Here is a 20,832-nt window from a genome sequence, read left to right as displayed (position 1 = left end):
TTGTCAATCAATGTTCAAAGGCATCTCATATTTGAACTGAATCATCAGTAAACATCAGTGGCAAGCTTTAGGGAAAAACATGTTTTTAAAATAAAGATCTTTTATATGTCGCCTAACTTCTAGTTTATCTAATAAAAGGTTACGGCTACACTTCATTACACTTCTTTGTTTGCATTAGTTTACTTCTGTTTTAATAACAAAACTGCTACTCTGAACTTGTGCTGTAAATAGCCAACTGGCAACCACGCTGTTTTGAAAGACAAGGAAAACAGCAATAAAAAATAATTTAAAATACACTACCATGATATTCCATAATTAGAGCTCAAAATTCTGATCCACATAAACTAAAAGGGATTTCTTTCCATTAAGTGAGACTGAGCAAGGACAGTCCATGCTTTTGAACTAGTCAGCAGGTCTTTTTTTTGTTTGTTTGGTTCGTTAGGAAAGCTCAGTGGAGCATTTCACAGATAATGGCAGCATGTTGCATAGAAATGTACCAGTTATATGTGGGTTTCCCATTTGTAGGAAATGGCAATGATCATTTCAACATTTCTACATTTTGCTATGATCTGCAGCTCTATAAAACTCCACACCAAGGTATTTATTAACAGAAAGTGTTCCGTTCATTTAAATGCCTTTACTAAAATAAACAGCTGAGTCAAGCATTGTCACAGTGTTCTTGCATCCATTTTATACAAAATGTCTAGTACATGAAGTGGACTTAAGACTGTAAGAAAACCTAAGTCATTCCATTTTTGGCATGACTAACCTAGCTACTGATCTGAAAATTCAAAGAATCCCCCAATTATTAATATTTGTGGAAGTTACCTACAAATCTAGACAGGAAAGTAGAGAACAGACCTAAATGCAGTGCTGGAACTGTGAAGCCTATGCCTGTTCTACTTAAACTATTATGAAAAGAGAAGAAAGGAGGAATGTGAAATCCTAGGAAGCTCACTGTATTTTCAGTATCCAGGGACAGGGCGTAAACTGTATACACCCCAAAGATGAGGAGCTAAGAACCACACAATATGGGCTTGTCAAAATATGCCAAGTCAACTGTTCTTTGACAGAGGCACCAACCTACTCTACAAGCGAATAAAGTAGAAGCAAAATAAATTGACTTTAATCAGGCAGGCCTTTGTTATCTATCTGAACGAAAGGAATCTTAGTCTGACCATAGGGATGAAAATAGAGACTAAAGCACGCACAGTTTGTGCAGTAGACAAGGTCCAAACAACCTGGTGTCAGAGGGACCAGGGCCTAGTGCCGGGGGGACGAACAATGTGGGCCTGTCTGCTTTTATGCAGTCATTTGACAATCTTCATCAAGTATCTAATGACTGTAAAGTCTTCATATGAACAGCTCTGCAATTATATAGCATATGGAATAATAGAATTGTACTTTGGCACTATATTTTTGGGCAGGCAAACCCCAATATTCAAAATAGAATTTCTACTGAGTTCTGCACTCAGAGTGACTGCAGGATCTATGATGTTAATTGCTGGGTTCCAGAGAAGGACTAACATAAAATACAGATCCCAAATCCAATGAAGTATTTCAAATCACACTAAAGGATATGAATAGCTCTACTAAAGACAATGGCTCTGCTGACTGGACTAAACCAATATCATATTTTACATACATAAAAGCAAAAATAAAAGAATAATCAGATATAACTTGAAAAGGAGGAAATGTTTTCAACAACCAGGTTGTTTCCAGACTAAAAAAAAGTTATCCCTAGCAACACTACCGTCAGATCTGGTAACTAGGTATGAGTCTCTCCTAGTTCAAGACAGGAAGGGCAATGTTGTAGAGGACAGAAAATTATGCTAAGGATGCAGCAAAAGGTCAGTACATTCTCATAGAGTGACCACAAATGCTAAAACCTCTGTCATCTCTGTTTACAGTTAGACATGCAAATAGAATTAGCAGCACCAGAGCTTTCACCACAGCTCCTTGAACTTCCAGTGTTAGATTTATTTTTAATGTTGATGTAAGGTACATCGTTTACAGTGTACATTTTCGGTGGGCATAATGTCTAAAATACTTGTTTCCATAACAAGCTGCCATTGTAGCATGAATGGAATTTCTACAGGAATTTCTGGGTAACATATTTTTGGAAGTTTCTATTTTGGAAATTATTAATTGCTATTATAATTGCTGAGAAACCATGTAGTGTAATAACTAGGCACCAACTGTATAATTATGATTACTCTGACATGTATTTTTCAAACTAGGAGGACACGACCTTTCTTGTGTGCTTAATTGTATTCCGACCTCTCAGAAGTATGTTCAGTCAAGAGGGTTCATATAACAGTGATTGCTCCAACCACTAATTTTCTCCAACATTCCCTATTCTTGAAAAATCTCTCTTTAAATAGTGTCTCACATACCTACATTTGTGCCTCAGGCAATTGTTCTTCTTGCTGAGTGTATTCATTCTCCAGGACTTGTGATAATGGTTCTTATACAGTCTTCATTTCACTCCTTACCCAGAGAATCTGGTAAGGAGTCTGGAATCATCAGGTCTTTTGGGTTTTCTGAAAGAAAACCAAACCAAACCAAACCAAACCAAACCAACCAACCAACCAACCAATAAAACAAACAAAAACAAACACAGATCTTTAATTTCAGAGTAAATTTAACAGTGCCTTTCAGGATCTACTAAGGCAGATCCTTTAATCTGCACGGATTCTTCACCCTGGTGTTAAGTGTGAATACAGACATTCACCTAGAAACTGCATTTATTATAATGATGTCCCTTTTCTGAATTCCTAAATCTGGATGAGGAAAGAGATCCTGAAGTTATGACTGATTATAGCATAGATGTAGAGAATACCATTTTTTCAGACTAAGAACCAAACTATGCCTTTATATGGAGGTTCTGCTGAAGCAGCTATCTGAAAGGGGAAAAAAAAAGAAAGTTTCTATTTTCTTTAGGTGGCAGATACATGATGAATTTCGGGGCTCAAGTCCAGTTCGGAGTTGGAGCCTGGGACAGGCACCATTCCTTATAAGACAGTGACAGTGTGCTAGAAGTGTTCCAGAGACTGCATGTGAGCATCTTGTGGATTGTAAGAAATCTGCCCTGCAGTCCTTTGTCACCATATGTCTAGCAGGTAGCTGACAGCTGTTCAGACAGTGCAAATCAAGAAGAATTTAAGTAAGGAGCAGTACAGTAAAGCACATCAGCAGTGTGATTTAGGCAGAATGCATGCACTGTGGTGGCTGAAAAGGAAATTTGAACATGACATTGTAGGATGCTCAGTTCTGTCCTCAGGAACATCTACATATTGTCAGCCAGGAGGGATCCTAAGTCATACTTAAAACTCTTATTAGCTGGAATTGCCTGGACTTGCACAACCAGGCATCTGTCTCTTTTCTTTCGATACTGTAAGTCGAGAAAATAAAGACAGGCATTTAATCCTGTGTAGCACATTGCATGCTATAATTGCCTTTAGAAAGTGTTTATGTTGCAGAAAGTATATAACATTGTTGAATGACATTTCAATAATAACTGTCTTCCTGTTCAAAATTTTTTTCAATGTATAGCTATATTCTTCTATTCATTTATACAGACATAGGTGCAGTACAGTTATTCATGAGGCATGCAGTTCATGCCTGTAGCATGTTGATAACAATTACTACTCATGCATTAACTCTTCACAAGTCATTTATGTCTACCATTTATGCATGAACAAACACTGACTCTAAGAACTTTAAAGCTGACAGGCTAATCCTTTTCCCCACTGACTTGTATCTCAATTCTTAAATGATGGTATAATCCACGAGAGAAATGAAATTGGCACTAAATGCATTCAGCCAATTAATTACACAGTTATACAGATCTATTGAAAAATGTGAGTGTGGATGCATACAAACAGGCATTTTTGGAGTTATTAATGTTTTCACCCAAGATTGGTGTGACAATCTTTCTAAATTTTCCAAAAAATTATCTTGCATGTAGAAAATGAGACTGAATCATTTTAAAGAGAGGTTTAGCTGGTCTTTTAACACTTTCATTATTGTGTACAATTTTTTTAAAGGTACTGTGGTTGCTATAAGGTATAATGAGAGTTTAAAGTCACTTCAATGTCACTTGTAAAATATTCCAACAAAAGGAGAGGTGAAAAACACACTTTTTTGACAGTTCTTACACTTCTCAGACTGATTAAGCTGTTTTAGGAACACACAGAACTTCACATAGCAATATAATTAGTACTAGGTCCCAGGTTTATTTGCATAACAACAGGGACTATAAACTTAATCACTTTGGAGATGGTTTATTATGTTGAAACCTCTCTACGATTTTTTTACCCACTGATAAGAGTAATGAAAATCTTATTAGCTTCAGTGACCTAGGATTAAACTTTAATCTGTTTAGTGATAACACCACAGAACCATGGAATCAACAACTACTCACCTACACCTCCCTGTCTGGAAACTCCACGTGACACATGGATGTTTGTATGCTACTTCACCTCTGCTTTTCTTATTGAACAATCTTTTTGGTGATTACAGGAAATGTACTCTCTTCTTTCTTTATTTTTTACCTCAGCTTTGGGGTCACTGCAAAGGTACATACATTTTTATCAATAACAGAGTGGAGGAAAAATCTTGAAGTCATATACACAGTTTAACAGTGCTTTGCTTGTGGAGATCAGTCAGTAAAGGCAGTTACATAGGAAATTTAAGTAATACAGTGATCATGCCTGCAAGGAACATATGTTTTGGGCATCTTATATGACTCGATTTTATACATACAACAGCAATAAGACATGTGGCTGCTTCCCGTAAACTACACGCATTAAGTATGATTGTGTCTACTATAATCAATATATGCCATTTATCTATTAAACACAGAAAGCCTAATATAGACCAGGCTTCTTACATTTACCAGCAATAGCATGTTTGAAGGTGCATGTTTCTAACTGCAGTCTCATTCAACTTTAATAAATGAAACACTTCAGAGCACATACATCTCTCTCTAAAGTCTTCATTTTAGGGCCTCCACCAAAGCACAGCAGTTTGAACTTGCCTGCATTCAGATCCCCCCTGTATGAATCATTGGTCATACTCAGTATCTGTAACAGAGAGAGAGATGAGGGACTGGAACATGAAGGAGGACAGATTATGACATTCTTCATCTGCCTGTTCATCTGTTTGTTAATTTGTTCAGTTCTGGGTTTGCTACTTGAAGTTTTTGTAATTCAAAATGGAATTACAATCACCAATCTTTTCAGAATGAGGAAAATCACAGATTTCATAGATCTGATCAGTGCTACCAGAAGGAAAACCTTTTATAGTAATTTCCTGTTTTGTCTCTATTTCTTAGCCCTTACGACGTGAGGATATATACCTCTTTACAACAATAGAAAAAGAAACAAGCAAAGAGAGCTTCTAGCATCGTTTTGAATTCTGCCTTTCTTAGGAGCCCTGTAAAGGAGCACCTTCTGAGGAGCACCTTCTGGATGATCACCAAAGTCACCAACATTTGACAGGTTGAAATAAAAACACCTGTAATTGGAAAGGCTGCAGAACATGAAGTCCTCTTTAAAATAGTATTTTCTAATTGTGTGAATTAAATCAATGCATCTTTTGCGACCCTTGAAACTAATGAAATCTGATTTCCAATCCATGTGGTTCTTGTCACTGACTGGCTTTTAAACTGAATTAATCTGAAAGCTGCAGCATGGGTTCTTCTGTTGTTAGAAATTTAAAAATATATACTTTAAACTTAAAAATATATCCTGATAAAGACTTTAATAAAATTTTGTCTGTTATTTGACATTAGAAGTTTTTCAGTCATAACTTCTCCTTTAGTAAAACAGATACCTTATGAATGAAGTATATTTGTGTTTAAAGAATTTATACAATCTCTCTCTCAGGCAGATTTTCTGATGTCTACCAATCACTCCTGCCAGTCTGCTTTCTTCCTCCTTTTATTCCTTCTGCAGAGAAACTAACTGAATCTCTCTTCTCAGCAAGCTGTCTTTACAAAACATTCAGGACTTAGTATCTCTGAGTTTTCAGATTATTTTTTTAGTGTGATATCAATCTGTTGAAAAAAAACAAGTTTGCAACAAACCATTTGAAATTTGCATGCATACAGAGTATGCATTCACAAAACTCTTTACCTTAAGAAAGTAGACTAAAAAGAACAGTAAAGCCAAATAAATTCTCTCTTACACAGCTGTGAGATATTTTTTGAGTGACTGAACAGCAGACTGATGGATTTTCAGGTCTCCATGTTCCACTACTACAAACTAAAGTCAAGACAAGTGTCCCTGGGCTGATCACTAGGTAAGGTCTTGCTATATTCTGCCTGTTTTTTACAACTGTTTTCGACTGATCAGGATAATGCCTAAGATCAGGAATTCCTGGGGATTACTCCTGAATCAGAGAAATGTGCACAAGTATTCCGAACTGTTGATACAGCAGCAGCTGTGCGAAGAAGATAGCCAAGTACACCCCTGTGCTCTGGTAATACAATGAACGCAGAGTTGGCTTTGCCCTTACACATCCATTTTCTAGTAAAACTTTTGTTTACTTTTTTCATTTCTCTTTAATAGGATCTCTGAAATACAAAACACCACCAAAAACTATCTGCAGAACCTGGCTCATTACTCATGATCAATTGGCTCCCTGGCCCTAGGCTTGTGCAGGAGTTTTTTTTTTTCCCCACTACTTCCTCTATGGGCATTGTGAAGCCAGCCAGCACTGTGATACAGCACCCGAACAAACACAGACTGTCCTTCAAAATCCTGCAAGCATGAGAGCGCTGGCTTCTCCTAGCAGGTGCTGTGCGAGGCGGTGGAGCGAGCAGCGTGATTATCCTGGCCCTGCTGGCTTGCCAAGAAGGTGCTGCTAGGTAAATAGGCTGTGACCTTGGCCAAATTTGTACAGGGGGGAGATGGGAGAAGAGGCTTCTTCCCACAGACCCTTCCCTGTCAGCCCTCCTCCGATAGCTGACACCTAATTTATTCAGGTGCATTAAAAAAATTCAAGAGTTACTGAAATATTTCTTACAGTATTTGCTATTATTTGTGAGGTGTCTGACACATAAAGATATTACACAGATATCTTACCAAAGCAGCACCTTTATCTGGTCTGTGTCACATGTATCTCATTTTTATTAGCTATAGAAAGATATTAGCCACATGATCTTATTTTCTGTGACCCCAGGGGGTGGATAATATTCATGTCTACTTCATGCTTTGTCCTGTTGAGGCACCACAAATACTCATCCATCCTTAGGTATCTATACTGATGGCTGCAGCTGGATGCACTTGCAAATACCAGTGGATTTGCAGAAAGCCCAAAGGAGGCAGTTATGTACTTTGAGTACAAAAGGAGGTAAAAAGTACCCAGGCTCTGTGGCTGCAAGATGCAGAGTGCAGAAAGAAGTGCTTGTCGTGGCTGCAGTAGTGCTCATAGTGATTTGCTGCTGCTGCTGATGCCAATACGGCTTTTTGTAGATGCTTGTTCTGCTCTTCCGTGCTAATGCTTTCTTAACACAAACTGGGGCCAATCTGTTCTCAGATTAAGACTGTCTCTTAATTTTCATGGCCTTATCTTCAGCAACACAACAAAAATGCACAAAAATGGAAACAGTAATCAGTGGGCACCTGCTCTCAAATGTGTTTAAGCCAGTCTTAAAAGACAGAGAACATCTTGGTTTCTATTCCGGACATAAAATTCAGAAGGGCTTTAAAAAATAAGATTACTTTTTTTTTTTTTTTTTTTTCCTGCAGAAAGAGCGTTGTGTTGTGGGAAGCCTTTGAGCTTTGCTTTATGTTTCAGGAAACAACTTTATTTAATTTTGCAAGTTCCTGTGTTTGAGCTGGAAAACTGTACCTTCAGAGACATGTGGCCTTCAACAGACGTGACTAGGATGGCAGACTTTGCATGCATGTATGTGTATACACACACACGTACACGTGTATGGCTGTTTATGTACACCGTTTGGCAGCTGATTTGGAAGGTCATGGGAGTATTATCAGAGCGTGTCTATAAGTCAGTTAGGACAGGAACATTGCTCAAAAGGTGGAGCTGAGGGTCCCTGGCATTGGGTATTACTGAATCTATGCACTTCTTGCTGCCTGCCATGGCCTAACTCAGCAGGTCATGTTCCCCCTTTCCATTTGCTAAACTCGTGATTTTCTCCACTTTTTGTTCTTATATTCCAGCTTAAGTGGTGCTTCATAGAAGTACGATAAGGATTACAGGATGTTGCAGAAAGCATCCACTGATGCATCACACTTAATTGCTGTTCCCGTTCTGAAGAATACAAAGTGGTTTTTATACATCTTCAGGTCCTGCTGTTCCTTTATTTTAGTGCAGACTGAAGCTCTGGCTGTGTATGGGGAATCATAGAATCATTAAGGTTGGAAAAGACCTCCAGGATTACCTGGTCCAACCATCCCCCTACCACCACTATCACCCACTAAACCATGTCCCCAAGCACCACATCCAACCTTTCCTTGAATACCCCCAGGGACGGTGACCCCACCACTTCCCTGGGCAACCCGTTCCAATGGCTGACTGCTCTTTCTGAGAAGAAATGTCTCCTAATTTCCAACCCGAACCTCCTCTGACACAACTTGAAGCCATTCCCTCTAGTCCTATGACTAGTTACCTGTGAGAAGAGGCAGACCCCCAGCTCCCCGTAACTTCCTTTCAGGCAGCTGTAGAGAGCAATGAGGTCTCCCCTGAGCCTCCTCTTCTCCAGACTAAACAACCCCAGTTCCCTCAGCCGCTCCTCACAGGACTTGTGCTCCAGGCCCTTCACCAGCTTCGTAGCCCGTCTCTGCACAAGTTCCAGGGCCTCGGTGCAAGACTGGAAGATAAAGAAGACTCGGGAAGGGTCAATTTCCAGCGACTTGGCTGCTGAAGAGAATATGAGACAAATGGGAGACGATGCCTTTGAACTACAGCAGGAGGGTGGGCATTTGCTGACCTAAGAGAACCCGTTCCCATTCCTGGCCCGGGACCCGGCCTTCCCCCGCCGCAGCGGGCGGCGCCCTTCGGCCCCACTGCCCCCGGCCCCGCCGCCTCCTCCGGCGGCCTCCCAGTGCCCGTGTGCGGCGGGGCCGCGCCGTGCCGCGCCCGAGCCGTGCCCGAACCGTGCCGTGCTGGGCGGCGCGGCCCCGCACATGCTCACTGGGCGCCGAGGCAGGGCCGGAGGCAGGGCTTGCTGCGAGCCGCCGCTCCTGCGCTCCGCCCCGCGCCGCGCCGCCGGCCCGCATCGGGAGGCCCCGCTTGGCTCGGCTCGGCCCGGCTCTGCCCGGCTCGGCTCGGCTCGGCTCGGCGGTGAGCGCTGGGCCCCGTCAGCACCTCGGCCAGCGCCGGGTCGCTGCGGCGGGGCCGGGCCGGGCCGGGAGGCGGCGGCTGGGGAGGCTCCGGAGGGCGAGGGAGCGGGGAGGAGGCGGCGGGACCCCGCCGGCTGGGGCCGGGGACGTGCCGGTGCCTGCGGGCGGTGCGGGGAGAGGGGCTGGCTTCCTCCGGGGAGCGGCTGGGCAGGGGAACGCGGCTGGAGCTGAGGGGTCCCCCAGGTGCCCCCGGCCTAAGGAAGGGGCCTGGGGAATGCCCGTGGAAAAGGCGTGGAAGGAGCCCGGGGGTGGTGGTCAGGGGCTGGTGGGGCACCGGCCCTTGGGGCATCACCAGGTGGGACTGGGTGCAGTGGGGCAATGCCCAGGGCTCCGGGCTGTGCCCAGAAGCCGTCTTTGCAGATCCCATTTAGTGCTGATGCCACATCTAGAATCCATGGAAAGTAGTCCTCTATGGGTAATTTCATCCATGAAATTAAATTTGCAACCCTTTCTCGTAACTGGCGTTGAAATTGTTGCTGTTTGATGTGTGCAGAGGTCAAGAGGCCTCTCAGTTCTCTACCTTGTTAAAGGCTGGTTGGCCACCTTTAACCGTGTTTAATGGAGTTGATAGATGGTACTTCTGGTGAGGAATTCTCTTCCACATTTTGGAGGATTTTGAGTCAGGCAGCCTTTGAAGGTCATCACATCACATTTATGTCTTCAATACACTGGACTCACACTTAAATCAGTTCCTCGCTGTGAATCTCCTAACTTTGTGAAGCACCTTGACGCTCACAAAATTACCTAAAGTGGTTTCGTATCAGATTTACACCTCAACACACTCTCCTATGTCAAACTGGATTTCTAAAAGGAAACATTTGTTTTCTTTTTGTACATATATGTTCCCATTTGCTGTTTAACCTACTAGGTTAACGCTACTAACATAAACCTCTTTCTTTTTCTTTGCCGTAGACTGAAGGTTTCTTTGAAGCTTAACCTTCAAGATGAAGTTCTTACTAGCAGTTTTCTTTTTGGTCTCGTTCTCCTTATGGATGGAAGAAGTCTATTCCAAAGAGAAGTCTTCAAAGAAAGGAAAGGGGAAAAAGAAGCAATACCTTTGCCCATCGTATGTTCTGTGTTTCTTTTATATTCTTGCATGATTGAGATCCTGCCATATTTTTAACACCGGAAATTGCACGGGAATTGAAGTGGAAGGTGGTGCTTTCCATTAAGAGAGGGATTTTGGGGAGTGGAAGTGGGAAGAAGAGGGCTTGACCAGTGACATAGCTAAGTTCTGTCAAACAGTCTGTTTCTTCTGCAACAGGTCCTTTGTTTTAATGTAAAGAGAAATCTAAGCAATAGTAAACAGATTCTTAACAATGAACAAAAATGTTTGGGGGGATTCCAATGCAGTATCTTGCTATCTATGAGCACAGAGTAATGTATTTCTGTAATGTTATGCTGTCTAATATCATGTTGCAAGTATACTATCTTACTGAAATTCAGTTTCTGTTTAGCTTAGCTCTGTAAAAGAGAGATTGCCCTACTCACATTCTTATTACATGCTGAATAGAACTAATGTCTTAGCATCTTCCGTCAGTGATTTACAGTACTGTATTTTTTCTGGAGGTGGATAGATTATTGCTATAAAAATGCCCTTATGGAGCAATCTCTCTGTAAAAATACAGAAACTAAAACTAATCACTAACTGGTGGTTGCCCAGCTGATTAGAGACCACGTTCAGGACACCTGTAATTACTTCACACTAAAAAGAGTTTCTCTTTCTGACACTTACCACATTTTCTGTTGATCCATAGGACAATGCAAAAGTTTTATTTGGAGGGCCTTTTTTGTCATTTTCATGGCCATCCTTGGTCATCATTTTAGTGTTATGGTGTAAATATCTGAAGCAAAGATGGATGGAATATAATGAGTTACCAATAGATGTAGAAAAACACTGTGCCTTAAATGATGAAGTGGCTCAGACAGGTTTACGACACATTTCTTCTGAGACCATAAAAGAGGAAGACTGGAAGTTGAGACTGGCTACCTAACATTTAAAAGACTTTTTGCAAGTAGAAGAAAAAAGTAAATGGAATAACCAGAATGAAGCACTGTTTGAATGATACTTTTAAAGGTCCCACTCTTTTTAAGTATCAACAGTGATGTTTATTTGTAACACTGAATTTTTAGAAAGTTTCTATATGCAGTGAGTGTTCTCATTCTTTATTATATTGGCCCTAAAAAATGAGATATGTCTTTGGATTTGAAAACATTAAGATACAAGTCTCTAATGTGATCATGACTCGTTTGAAATGACCCATATCCATTCTGTCTCCTTTGTGTAGTTACATTGAGCTCTGTATGGAGCTTTCACTGTGAGCTACCATAAGGACTAATGGCAAGGAGAGAAATGCTGTGGTTCCAAGACAGGCGTGAGCACTGAAGTCCTTAGAAAGGAAGTTCCACAGCTGGGAGCTGAGAGTCCAGATCTGCCATGCATTTTACCTGTTTGGGACTTCATCTTAATTAGAGTTCAGAACATAGATGGCATTTTATCTTGAGAAGTGTTGTTTTGTGTTGTTTTTTTTTCTTCAACACAGTATTTCCTGGTACTCTGTTCTTCTCGATACCAGTTAATTTTACAAGCTATAAATATCACATCATTTGTCACCACCATACTTGGTGACAAGTGCTGTAATTTTCTAGTTGAGGTTTTTACATTCCAGCCAGTGGAAGCTTTCTGTGAAAATCCTAGCGTGATCCCATGTTTGTCTGACAAACTGCGTGTGCTGTGCTGCTAGTTAGAATTAATTGCCATAGCACTGAGCTCTATCATTTTCTGAATAGCGAACAAGTTGTCGGTGTCTCACTTGGCTGAAGTTCACAGCTTGAGACAGTCACTTGTGGTAGTCGAGCTGCAGGATCACTGGGCTTGTGGCTGGCAGCTAGACAGCCTCTGAGGTGAACAAGCAATCAGAGTGAGCTCTGTCGTGCTCGCATAACTCAGGCTGTTGAGGACAAACTTTCAACCATTGACATGTTTTTTATAGCCTTTCACAAAACTTCTGTAGTTGATGACACTGTACATTGTAAAAGAGGAAGCTACTCTTAATGTTTTCTTTCCTGTGCAAAAAAAATGGAAAAAAAAATCTTTCTTCAGAAACAAACCAAAATGTAATGCAGTGGAGTGGGAATTAAGTGACAATGTGAAGGTTGATCAAAATTAGTCTCAGAGAAAGTGGTTGAATGAAAAATTCACTTGTAAAGCACAAAGGAATTCTTTTGAAAGAAAGCATTTTATCTTTTTCAAGAAGGTTTATAGGATTTTGCATCATTTATTGAGTGGTACAAATTCCTAATGAAAACATACATAAATTAAAACCTTAATCTACCTTTAATTCTCATTGGTTACTAGTGCCATACAGCTTAAAGCTTTATTGTAAAATATATTGCCACTTGTTTCTTTACAACATCTGAAAAGTTAAATTCTACCTCCGCAAGAAAATAAAAACCACTAGTAATTATATAAAGAACAAACTTCACAAATTTTATAATGGAATTCAAATGTATGCAAATAATTTCCTAGGAAAGATTTATGCTGAGCCTAATAATACTGCTTAGGTTCTTTAGTTTGACATTCAGGAATGGATGGTGTTAGGACTGGTTTGGCTTTTGGACTTTAGCATGAATTTGTATGAAGAATGAGCACACCTGAATTTTTATGCATATCAAGCACAGAAGCTTTTAGTTAAGTATACCCCTCTGGCATGAAATTAACTATAACAGAAAAAGCTGAAACCAAACTGATTAAAAACCCCATAAAAAGTTCATTATTGTCTCATAAACAGATATTTGCTTCCTTCAATTAGGAAAATTCTGTCTTGTATCTGGCAGCAAAAACTCTTACTTGTGATTATTCATAATGCTTCTCTGTGTATTGTGTGACAGTGGCTTGATAGGCCATCTGATTTTCATTTATTTCTGAAACTGTTTCTCCCAGCTTTTTTTATTGAGGGGTTCCAAGAAGCTGATGCTTAATCACTTGTTCTTATCTTGATTTAAGGCTTCCTCAGACAGATGTAAAATTTCGCATCTTAAATTTAGATCATTTTCTTTCTTACCTCAGGCTTTCCTAGTGAAACAGAGAGTAGTTATGTCTTATTCCTGAATGTTTGTTGATTAACAAACAAATTGATACATTGGACCTATAAGCCCACAATAGGGAGTTTTACAGCATAAGTCTGGGAAGCTGGTTGCCACAGATGCGTAGTGCAATAAAATATGAAGCTTTAATGTAACAAAACTCTTGCCTTTTATCTCCATGGAAAACATCTTAAAAAAAAAAAAGAAAGTGAACAAGAAAGAGACAGGTCTATCTCTTCAAGAAAATCCTTTAAGATTTTTGTGGGTTACAGTATTCTCTTTACAAAGCTTATTTTGAAATTCACTATACTGAATATAGATGACCTTGATGGATTTAGTCACGATCTGTTTGTTGGTTTTAGACTATCCATCAGCCATATTACCACTGTTATTTACTGTTTGGAGGTCACTCCATGTTGTTGTGCTTCTGCAGTGATCTACCAGTCCCAGGGGAACAGAAAATGTGAGCAGTGAAGTGACATTGCAGGTTCTGGTGATAGTGTTTGAAGTTTAAGACCTGGAAAATATGGAATGGGTAGTTGTTTCTAAGTACTACAGCTCTTTATCAGAGTGTGTCACATAGGTTAAGCACAAGAGTGACTGCTTCACATGTTTCTTGTTAACGTGAATTAAGCCTATTTGAAAGTTTCAGGCAGTTTGAACAGATAAAAATGAGCATTGTGTTTAAACAGTTGCCCCAGGCCCAGCCAGCTTTTTGAATAGGTACATATTATTTGCCTTCCAGTACTGGTGTTATTTTGCAAAAGTTGCCAGATGGCAGAGGAAGTTTAAGAAGCTACTCCATTTTAGTCATGGTGAGCGCTGACGTTGAGGATAAAATACACAGACAGACATATTTGGGATGGAAGATGTGGTCAAAACAGATTTTGTCTAATGCTATTACTTTTCCCTAGCGTAACTTCCTCATAATTCCTCATAATACCTGTTTCTGGTAAACATGTTGGACACGCAGCTGTGACTTTTTCTAAGAGCACTGCTGAAAGAATGTTTTTCCTTTTGTTATGTCATAATAAATACTTCAGTTATTTTACAGTGTTCCAGCTGCTGCTGTTATCCCACGGTCCTTGGCAACCAAGAAAATCTCTCCTGAAAGCCGCTTGCAAGATCTCTAGACAAATTAAATTATAAGGAAAGGCAAGTTTGCTATGACTGTTAGAGAAAGCAAAGAGATGTGTGTGTCAAATAACAGCTAACAAAATCAGTTACAACTGTGCTCACAATCCCAACTATCCCTGTTAATTACAGTTTTAGTATGACTCGGCTGTTCACTTGCACACTGTTAGTTGCTGATGATCCCACAGGGAGTCTAATGCTGAGAGTATGGCACTGATCACTGAATCCCGTTCCTTTCTCTTGATCTCAAGACTGCTTTTAAATAGCATCCCTCCCCACCGGTGTGCATTTTCCCACATGGAGATTTGTATACACGTAGATGATTAAATAAATACTGTATGATATCTACGGAGACTTTTTTTTACCCACAGAGCAGGAGCACAAATTGTGTTTTGGCTTGTGTTCAATAAAGCGTATCAGCTACTTCAGAAACTGTGAAATGGCCCTCGAAGCCCTCCAGAAAACATGACTTGTGCCATCTGCCAGGGCAGAAGTTTAGAAAGGTCACAAATGCCAAGGTTCAATAAACAGCTTATTTTTAAAAATAACAACAAAAGACAGTGGAACTGGAGAAAAAGCCTTTGATGTGTTCAAAGCATAGAATTGTATGAAAGTCTCTCCTATACATTTCTCTTGCTTAACTGCTGGCTTCTGCCAAGCTTTTCCCATAAAGACTAAAGTCTTATATCTTGGATCCTCTCCACCTTCCTGTGGACAAGGACTGTTTTTCTCCCCACATGTCTGGTTATACATGGCCTCTCTGTCTGTAGTATGTGATCATCCCCCAAATGTAAACGGTGGGAAAGTGGAATTGACTCTGGTGTCATTCCCGTCTTGTAGAAGACATTGTTGATGGTTTGTGAAGATCTTCACTTGTAGGTGTGACGGTAGGGTTGATACACTTTGTGGGGGAAGATGGAATAAAGTTGAAACAACAGCCTGAATTTAGTTGTGGAGGCAGTTGTATTTCAAAGTCATTCTGAAGATAAAGACATTGCAGAGCTCAGGTCTGGTTCCTGTAAAAATTCTTTTGCCCCGTAGCGACAGCAATTGGTCAGTGGTTTATTTATTCCGTAGTATGTAACTCTCATGGAAAGCCATGATCTCAGACAGACAGGGCCACATTCCAGGAGGTCTGGGAATTTGTATTCAGAGTGGATAAGCATGCTGGGGAGTAAAAGATAAAGCTGTATAAGCAAAACTTAAGTTATCGTGTAAAACAGTAATTAACTATGGTAAGTTGGTTCTCTTTCAGTAATTCTTCCTCTCAAGTGAGCAGTGTTTACTCCATTCTGAACACTGTAGTGATGAGACAATACAACTGTGCAGAAGAGTTACAGACTTGAGCACTCTAATTCATGTATAGCCTTCAGACTGAGAAGAAATGTGGATCAGCAGGTTAAATTCCATCCCCAGAACCTAAGTGCGAGGAAAAGCGTAAGACTACATTTTGTTCCCAGCGCCACCAAATGGGTCTTTGAAAGAAAAATTCCTAAAATGTCTCTCCATTTATGCTTTCTAACCAAGATGGTGCTCTTATCGAGATCTATGTCTTGTTCGTCTCAGTGTTTATTTAGAAAAGAGATAGGGACATGGGGACCGAGGTGGACAAATGTCTGTAGTTCTGCTTAAACATCTGGATGCTGATCATATTTCATGCATGCTTGTGATGCCAGAGCGCAGCAGAACGGCATTTCTGCGCAAAGGTCACTTGGGTGGTGACTTTGGTAGGACACAGAGGTCCCTAAGCAGGAAGCAAACAAGCACCATTAGCTTGTCGTGAGCAGTTCGAGTCGGGCTGGATGAAGTACTGTACTAACCTGGTTCTGTGGGTTTTGGGGCTGTAGCCTCTGGTGTGCAGATGAATCGTCTTGCTTTCTCAAGCTTACAGAAAAACAACAAGGCACTTCAGAATGCCGTTTAAACACTCCTCAACGTGTCCAATCCTGGAAATGTTGAATGTGAAACCAAAGCTGAACTTAGAGAGTTCTGATAGTCAAGGACTGAAGTAGTGGCCCTAGCTGAACTATTCACACCACCCAGCTTCAGGAATCTTGCTGACATGCCCATTGGGACCTATTCTCTTTGGGCTTTCTACCATAGCAGATGAAAGAGGAGTTATTTTATTCAGTCTGCCCCAGCAGGGTTTATGTTTTGTATTGCACTGTGAAGGAACCTTTCTCTTTGTTCACCATACGGGATTACTTCTAAATTCAGGGACTGAAGTTACATAACTAAATTTAAGTGTTTAGCTGTCAACTGCATTTTGTGAGCATGCATAAAAAGTTATTGAGATTTCTGTAGTTTTAATGTAATTTGAATGACATGGCTTTGCATTGGAGGTATCATAATTATTCTCCCTAGTAATAGAGATTTCAGGTGCTACAGTTTGAAAATGTGGCTGTTAAGCATGCTTGAGATCATAGAGATCGCTCAGAGGAATTATATAGTATCTCTTTGATTTGTATTAACCTGTTTTTGTGCTTTGAGTTAGTGCACTCAGAAAATCAAATGCCTGCAAATCAGAACACTGATAGGTTGTATCAAGGAAGTAGTACATGCAGTGTATGGCAAGATGACAGGTACCGTGTTTCCCAAAACTTATTCTTATCATTCCCTGATATCTGCTGTCATGTTATGTGACTAAAATGTCAGTTTCCATCACATAAATTAGATAAACTGTACTAAAATCTGTTGTTTCGGCATTACATAGGACATTTTGCTGGAGATAACAGTGTGAGTTGGAATATATATTTTTATCTGTCAGACAGTAATCTATGCAAAGGCAAAGCTTGACGCTAGGTTATCCAAGCTGTGAGCTCTAAGTAAATGCTGACAATAGAAAAAGCATGCAGCATGATTGTTTGGATTGCAGTGTATTATAAGATGGGATGTGAATTAGCTTGCCTCTGATATGTGCCTGTTTTTTCCCTGATTGCCATGCCATAAGTAAAAAATATATTAATGTTCTTTTCTAAAATGAGAGATTCTTCAGCATAATGGGATCTTAAGAACAGGGATCAGGGCAATAGGTGAATTAAAACAACAGCAGTGAAGGTTCCCATCCCCATTTGTGTAGAATAAATGTTGTTGATATTCCTTTTTCCAGCCATCTTCCTGTGGCACTGTCTGTGATAAGGACTCCTTGTAACTTCAGTGAGCTCTGGGAGACTAGATGTCATAACCCAACAGAGAGAGACATAGTGTCTTCTGACACATTTGCTTGACACAAGTGTAAAGAAGTTATTATATCAGTTTCAACCAACAGTATGCCTCTTGTTTGCATGCATATCTACTTACCAAAACTTCTCGATTTTGATTAAGGAATTACGAAGATAATTATCTATTGACATCAATTTAAAATGTTAATCATGTTCTCCAAGAGCTGCAATAAAATGTGTGCGGCTGCAGTGGACGAAAGACGAGATGGACACCTCCCTGTGTATCTCATGCAATGCAGTACTTAAAGTCATTCTTTTATTTGTCGGTGATACCAGAAGTAGACTGGAGAGAGGCCAGTCATATCCCACTGAGATGTCATGCTGACAGACTAAGTGTATTTTGTTTTCTTTCTGGCTTTAGAGAGCCCTGTTCATAAAGTGAGAACACTGATTGCTTTCTCCTTTCTTGCAGAAAAGGAGAAGACATTGTGCTTTGCTTTATTTAATTACCCCCCCCCCCCCAAAAAAAAAAAAAAAAAGTGTGGTTTAGGCAAAATTTTGATAAGACAATTTCTAGCTTTACTATTACTTTCTTTTAAATTCCTTTTATAACAACTGTGAGACTTCAGTTGCATTACCCTTCACTTGTTATGTACTGTGTCTTGACTAGAACTGATAAATTACTTTGAAAAATGTTGCTACATTGCGACATTTCCATTTCCTAATGCTTTCCAGCAGCTACACATGCATTCCTTGCAGGTTGAAGTAAATGTATTAAAATTACTACATGTGCTGTAACTAGTGGAAATTTAAGGGGAACCTTTGGCTCGTTATCAGCTTCTCATATGAAAATTCTAGGTCAGATAAGGAAAGGTGGTAAGTAACTTTTCAGTTGGCGTGAGTGGTGGTGTGTGGGAATCAGCCTTTAGAAAACTGAAGTACTGCATCTCTTGGGAAGGAAGGTCTGAGCTCAAATTCTTTTTCTCTAGTGTAGCCTACACATCAATTCAAAGCTCACTGTTCCAGAATGGCCAGTTAGGCAGGGGTGGTAGTGGCTTTAGATGAGTATCTCCATGGCTTGAATCATCTCAGCCAGTTACTCCATGCGCCCAGCCCACCCTGTTCAGTGTTTAGTTATTCTGCTAATCTATCACTCTGAAAGTGGCATAATGTCTGAGTTTAGCAGAAGCTATGCATATGATTTATTGATTTCCAAGTGAAATTTTGATCAGCAGGGCTCTCCAGTCCTTGTGAAGATGTTTAGTAGCCCGAGTGCTACTCAGTGATGGTAGTTCAATGACAGCATACTGTGAAAGACTGCAGTGAAAATATACCCTGTACTCAGCAAAGCCTTTTTCCATTCCACCACTTAGTTCAAAGTCACTGTTAAAAAACTAGTGATTACTGACTCCGGGCTTCTTCTCCTAGCTCAAAGTAGCCAATGCTATTGTGCTTCACTTGGTTCCTAAAGTGAGGAAAAATGTGTGCACATGACACAACTTCAAAACACTACCCAAGCACTTGCAGTAAATGTGATCATGATGATCATAACCAGAAAGCAGTGCTGCCACGTTTCTTCCTCACATCACTGGCTTCCCCCACTGCAGTAAATGTCCATTGTGTGACCTCTGAGCGAACAACCTGAGCACACATTTGTATTAACATCCTTCTGCAGTGCAACACAGACCTCACAAAATTACAGCTTTATTCCTTTTACTTAAAGAGACAAATAAACCTGTCAGAATGTCAGCTATGTTTGGCTTTCTATTGCTGTTTAATGCTCATTTTTTTAATTTTTTTTTTGGATTTGTTTGCAAATACATTCTGCAAGCATCTGTGTTTAATTTTTGTGTCCATGTTGTCCCACGTGGTTCAGATCATCACTATTTAATGACTATTACCATTATTACTATTTAATGAACTTCTTTGAACAATCCATAAGAGAAATATAAAACAAATTGGGTTTTAAGTTTGTTCATTAGTTGTTGTTTGGTTTTGTTTTGACACTGCAAACTGAAAACAAACCTCAAAGTGTCAGAAGTAAATCAGCTCTTTTATGTACTTAATGCTTCAAATCTGAGTCAAATATAAAAAGCCTAGGAAAATTATTAGAAGGTGAATTTATCAATTATTTATCAATTATTTACCAAATAATTTATCAATTATTTGAAGAAATTTGAAACCCTCTTGGTATTTAATTTCTCTAATACTAAATTAGCAGAGTTTTATTGTACACAGTAAGGACATGCTAGTGGAAGTTAAGATATGTTGCAAAAAGGAAAAAGTTCCTTGTTTTAGTGTTTTAGTAATTATTTTTTTTCCAGTAGTCAATAAGAATGATGCTGAACAGAAGCTACTGGAAATAGATATCTTAAAGTCAGGAGGCTTTTTATAAAAAAAAATATAAAATAAAAATGGCCAAAAGCCTTTTGGAGAGTTAATATTATCTTCAATAAATGTTTGAATAATGCAGAAGTCCCAGAGGACATGAAGGAAAGTGAAGGATGAGATGAAAACTAGCAGTGAGCCAAAACGCTATAAAGAATCACCCATAGATCTGTCAAGCTGACATTGATATGAGATATGAGAAACAATAATGCAAAAAAGAATTAAGCAGGGTGAGCAGGGTAGTAGAGACAACAACAGCTGCTACTAGTTAAGGGAAATATTTAGAAAATTAACTGGATCATTTTTTTAAAATAAATTCGTATATTTGCTTGCCAGAGGCAATAGTGTTGATGTATATGACATGCCTCTGTAGGGTGTTTGTCTTATTTTTACATGGCATCCTGATTATTAAATTATAAAGACAAAGGGTTAGCAGAGTAGTCAGAAAATGGAGGGAAAGGTGAATATGAGACAAGGTTCAAAACTGGAAATCATCACTGAACAGGTTCTACAGACAGCATAGAAATTCAGTTACAGGACGTCACCAGCCTGCCAGGTGCTTAAAGTGCATAGGGTGGGGACCGTGCACCCTTTCTCTTGCTTTTTATTCCTCTCACTTGCATGTTACTCTTGTAGCCACATTCACCTGTCACAGGTTCTTTTTGATTTTCGTGATGGCTTTAATTTAA

The 20,832-nt window shown here is 39.8% G+C and overlaps 1 protein-coding gene across 1 annotated transcript in view; it reads left to right on the top strand.

Moving 5' to 3' along the window:
* The first annotated feature begins 9,202 nt into the window (after positions 1–9,202).
* The window catches only part of GLRB (glycine receptor beta), a 49,672-nt gene continuing 38,042 nt past the window's right edge, over positions 9,203–20,832 (top strand). Inside the window, exons 1-2 of the mRNA XM_035550024.2 lie at positions 9,203–9,315; positions 10,287–10,440. Coding sequence (XP_035405917.1) covers positions 10,319–10,440 — 122 coding nt within the window. The 5' untranslated portion in view covers positions 9,203–9,315; positions 10,287–10,318. The remainder of the gene's footprint in view (positions 9,316–10,286; positions 10,441–20,832) is intronic.

This window comes from Cygnus atratus, chromosome 4, assembly GCF_013377495.2.
Source record: "Cygnus atratus isolate AKBS03 ecotype Queensland, Australia chromosome 4, CAtr_DNAZoo_HiC_assembly, whole genome shotgun sequence".
In the NCBI taxonomy this organism is placed as follows: domain Eukaryota; kingdom Metazoa; phylum Chordata; class Aves; order Anseriformes; family Anatidae; genus Cygnus; species Cygnus atratus.
This window is presented reverse-complemented; position numbering and strand designations above follow the sequence as displayed.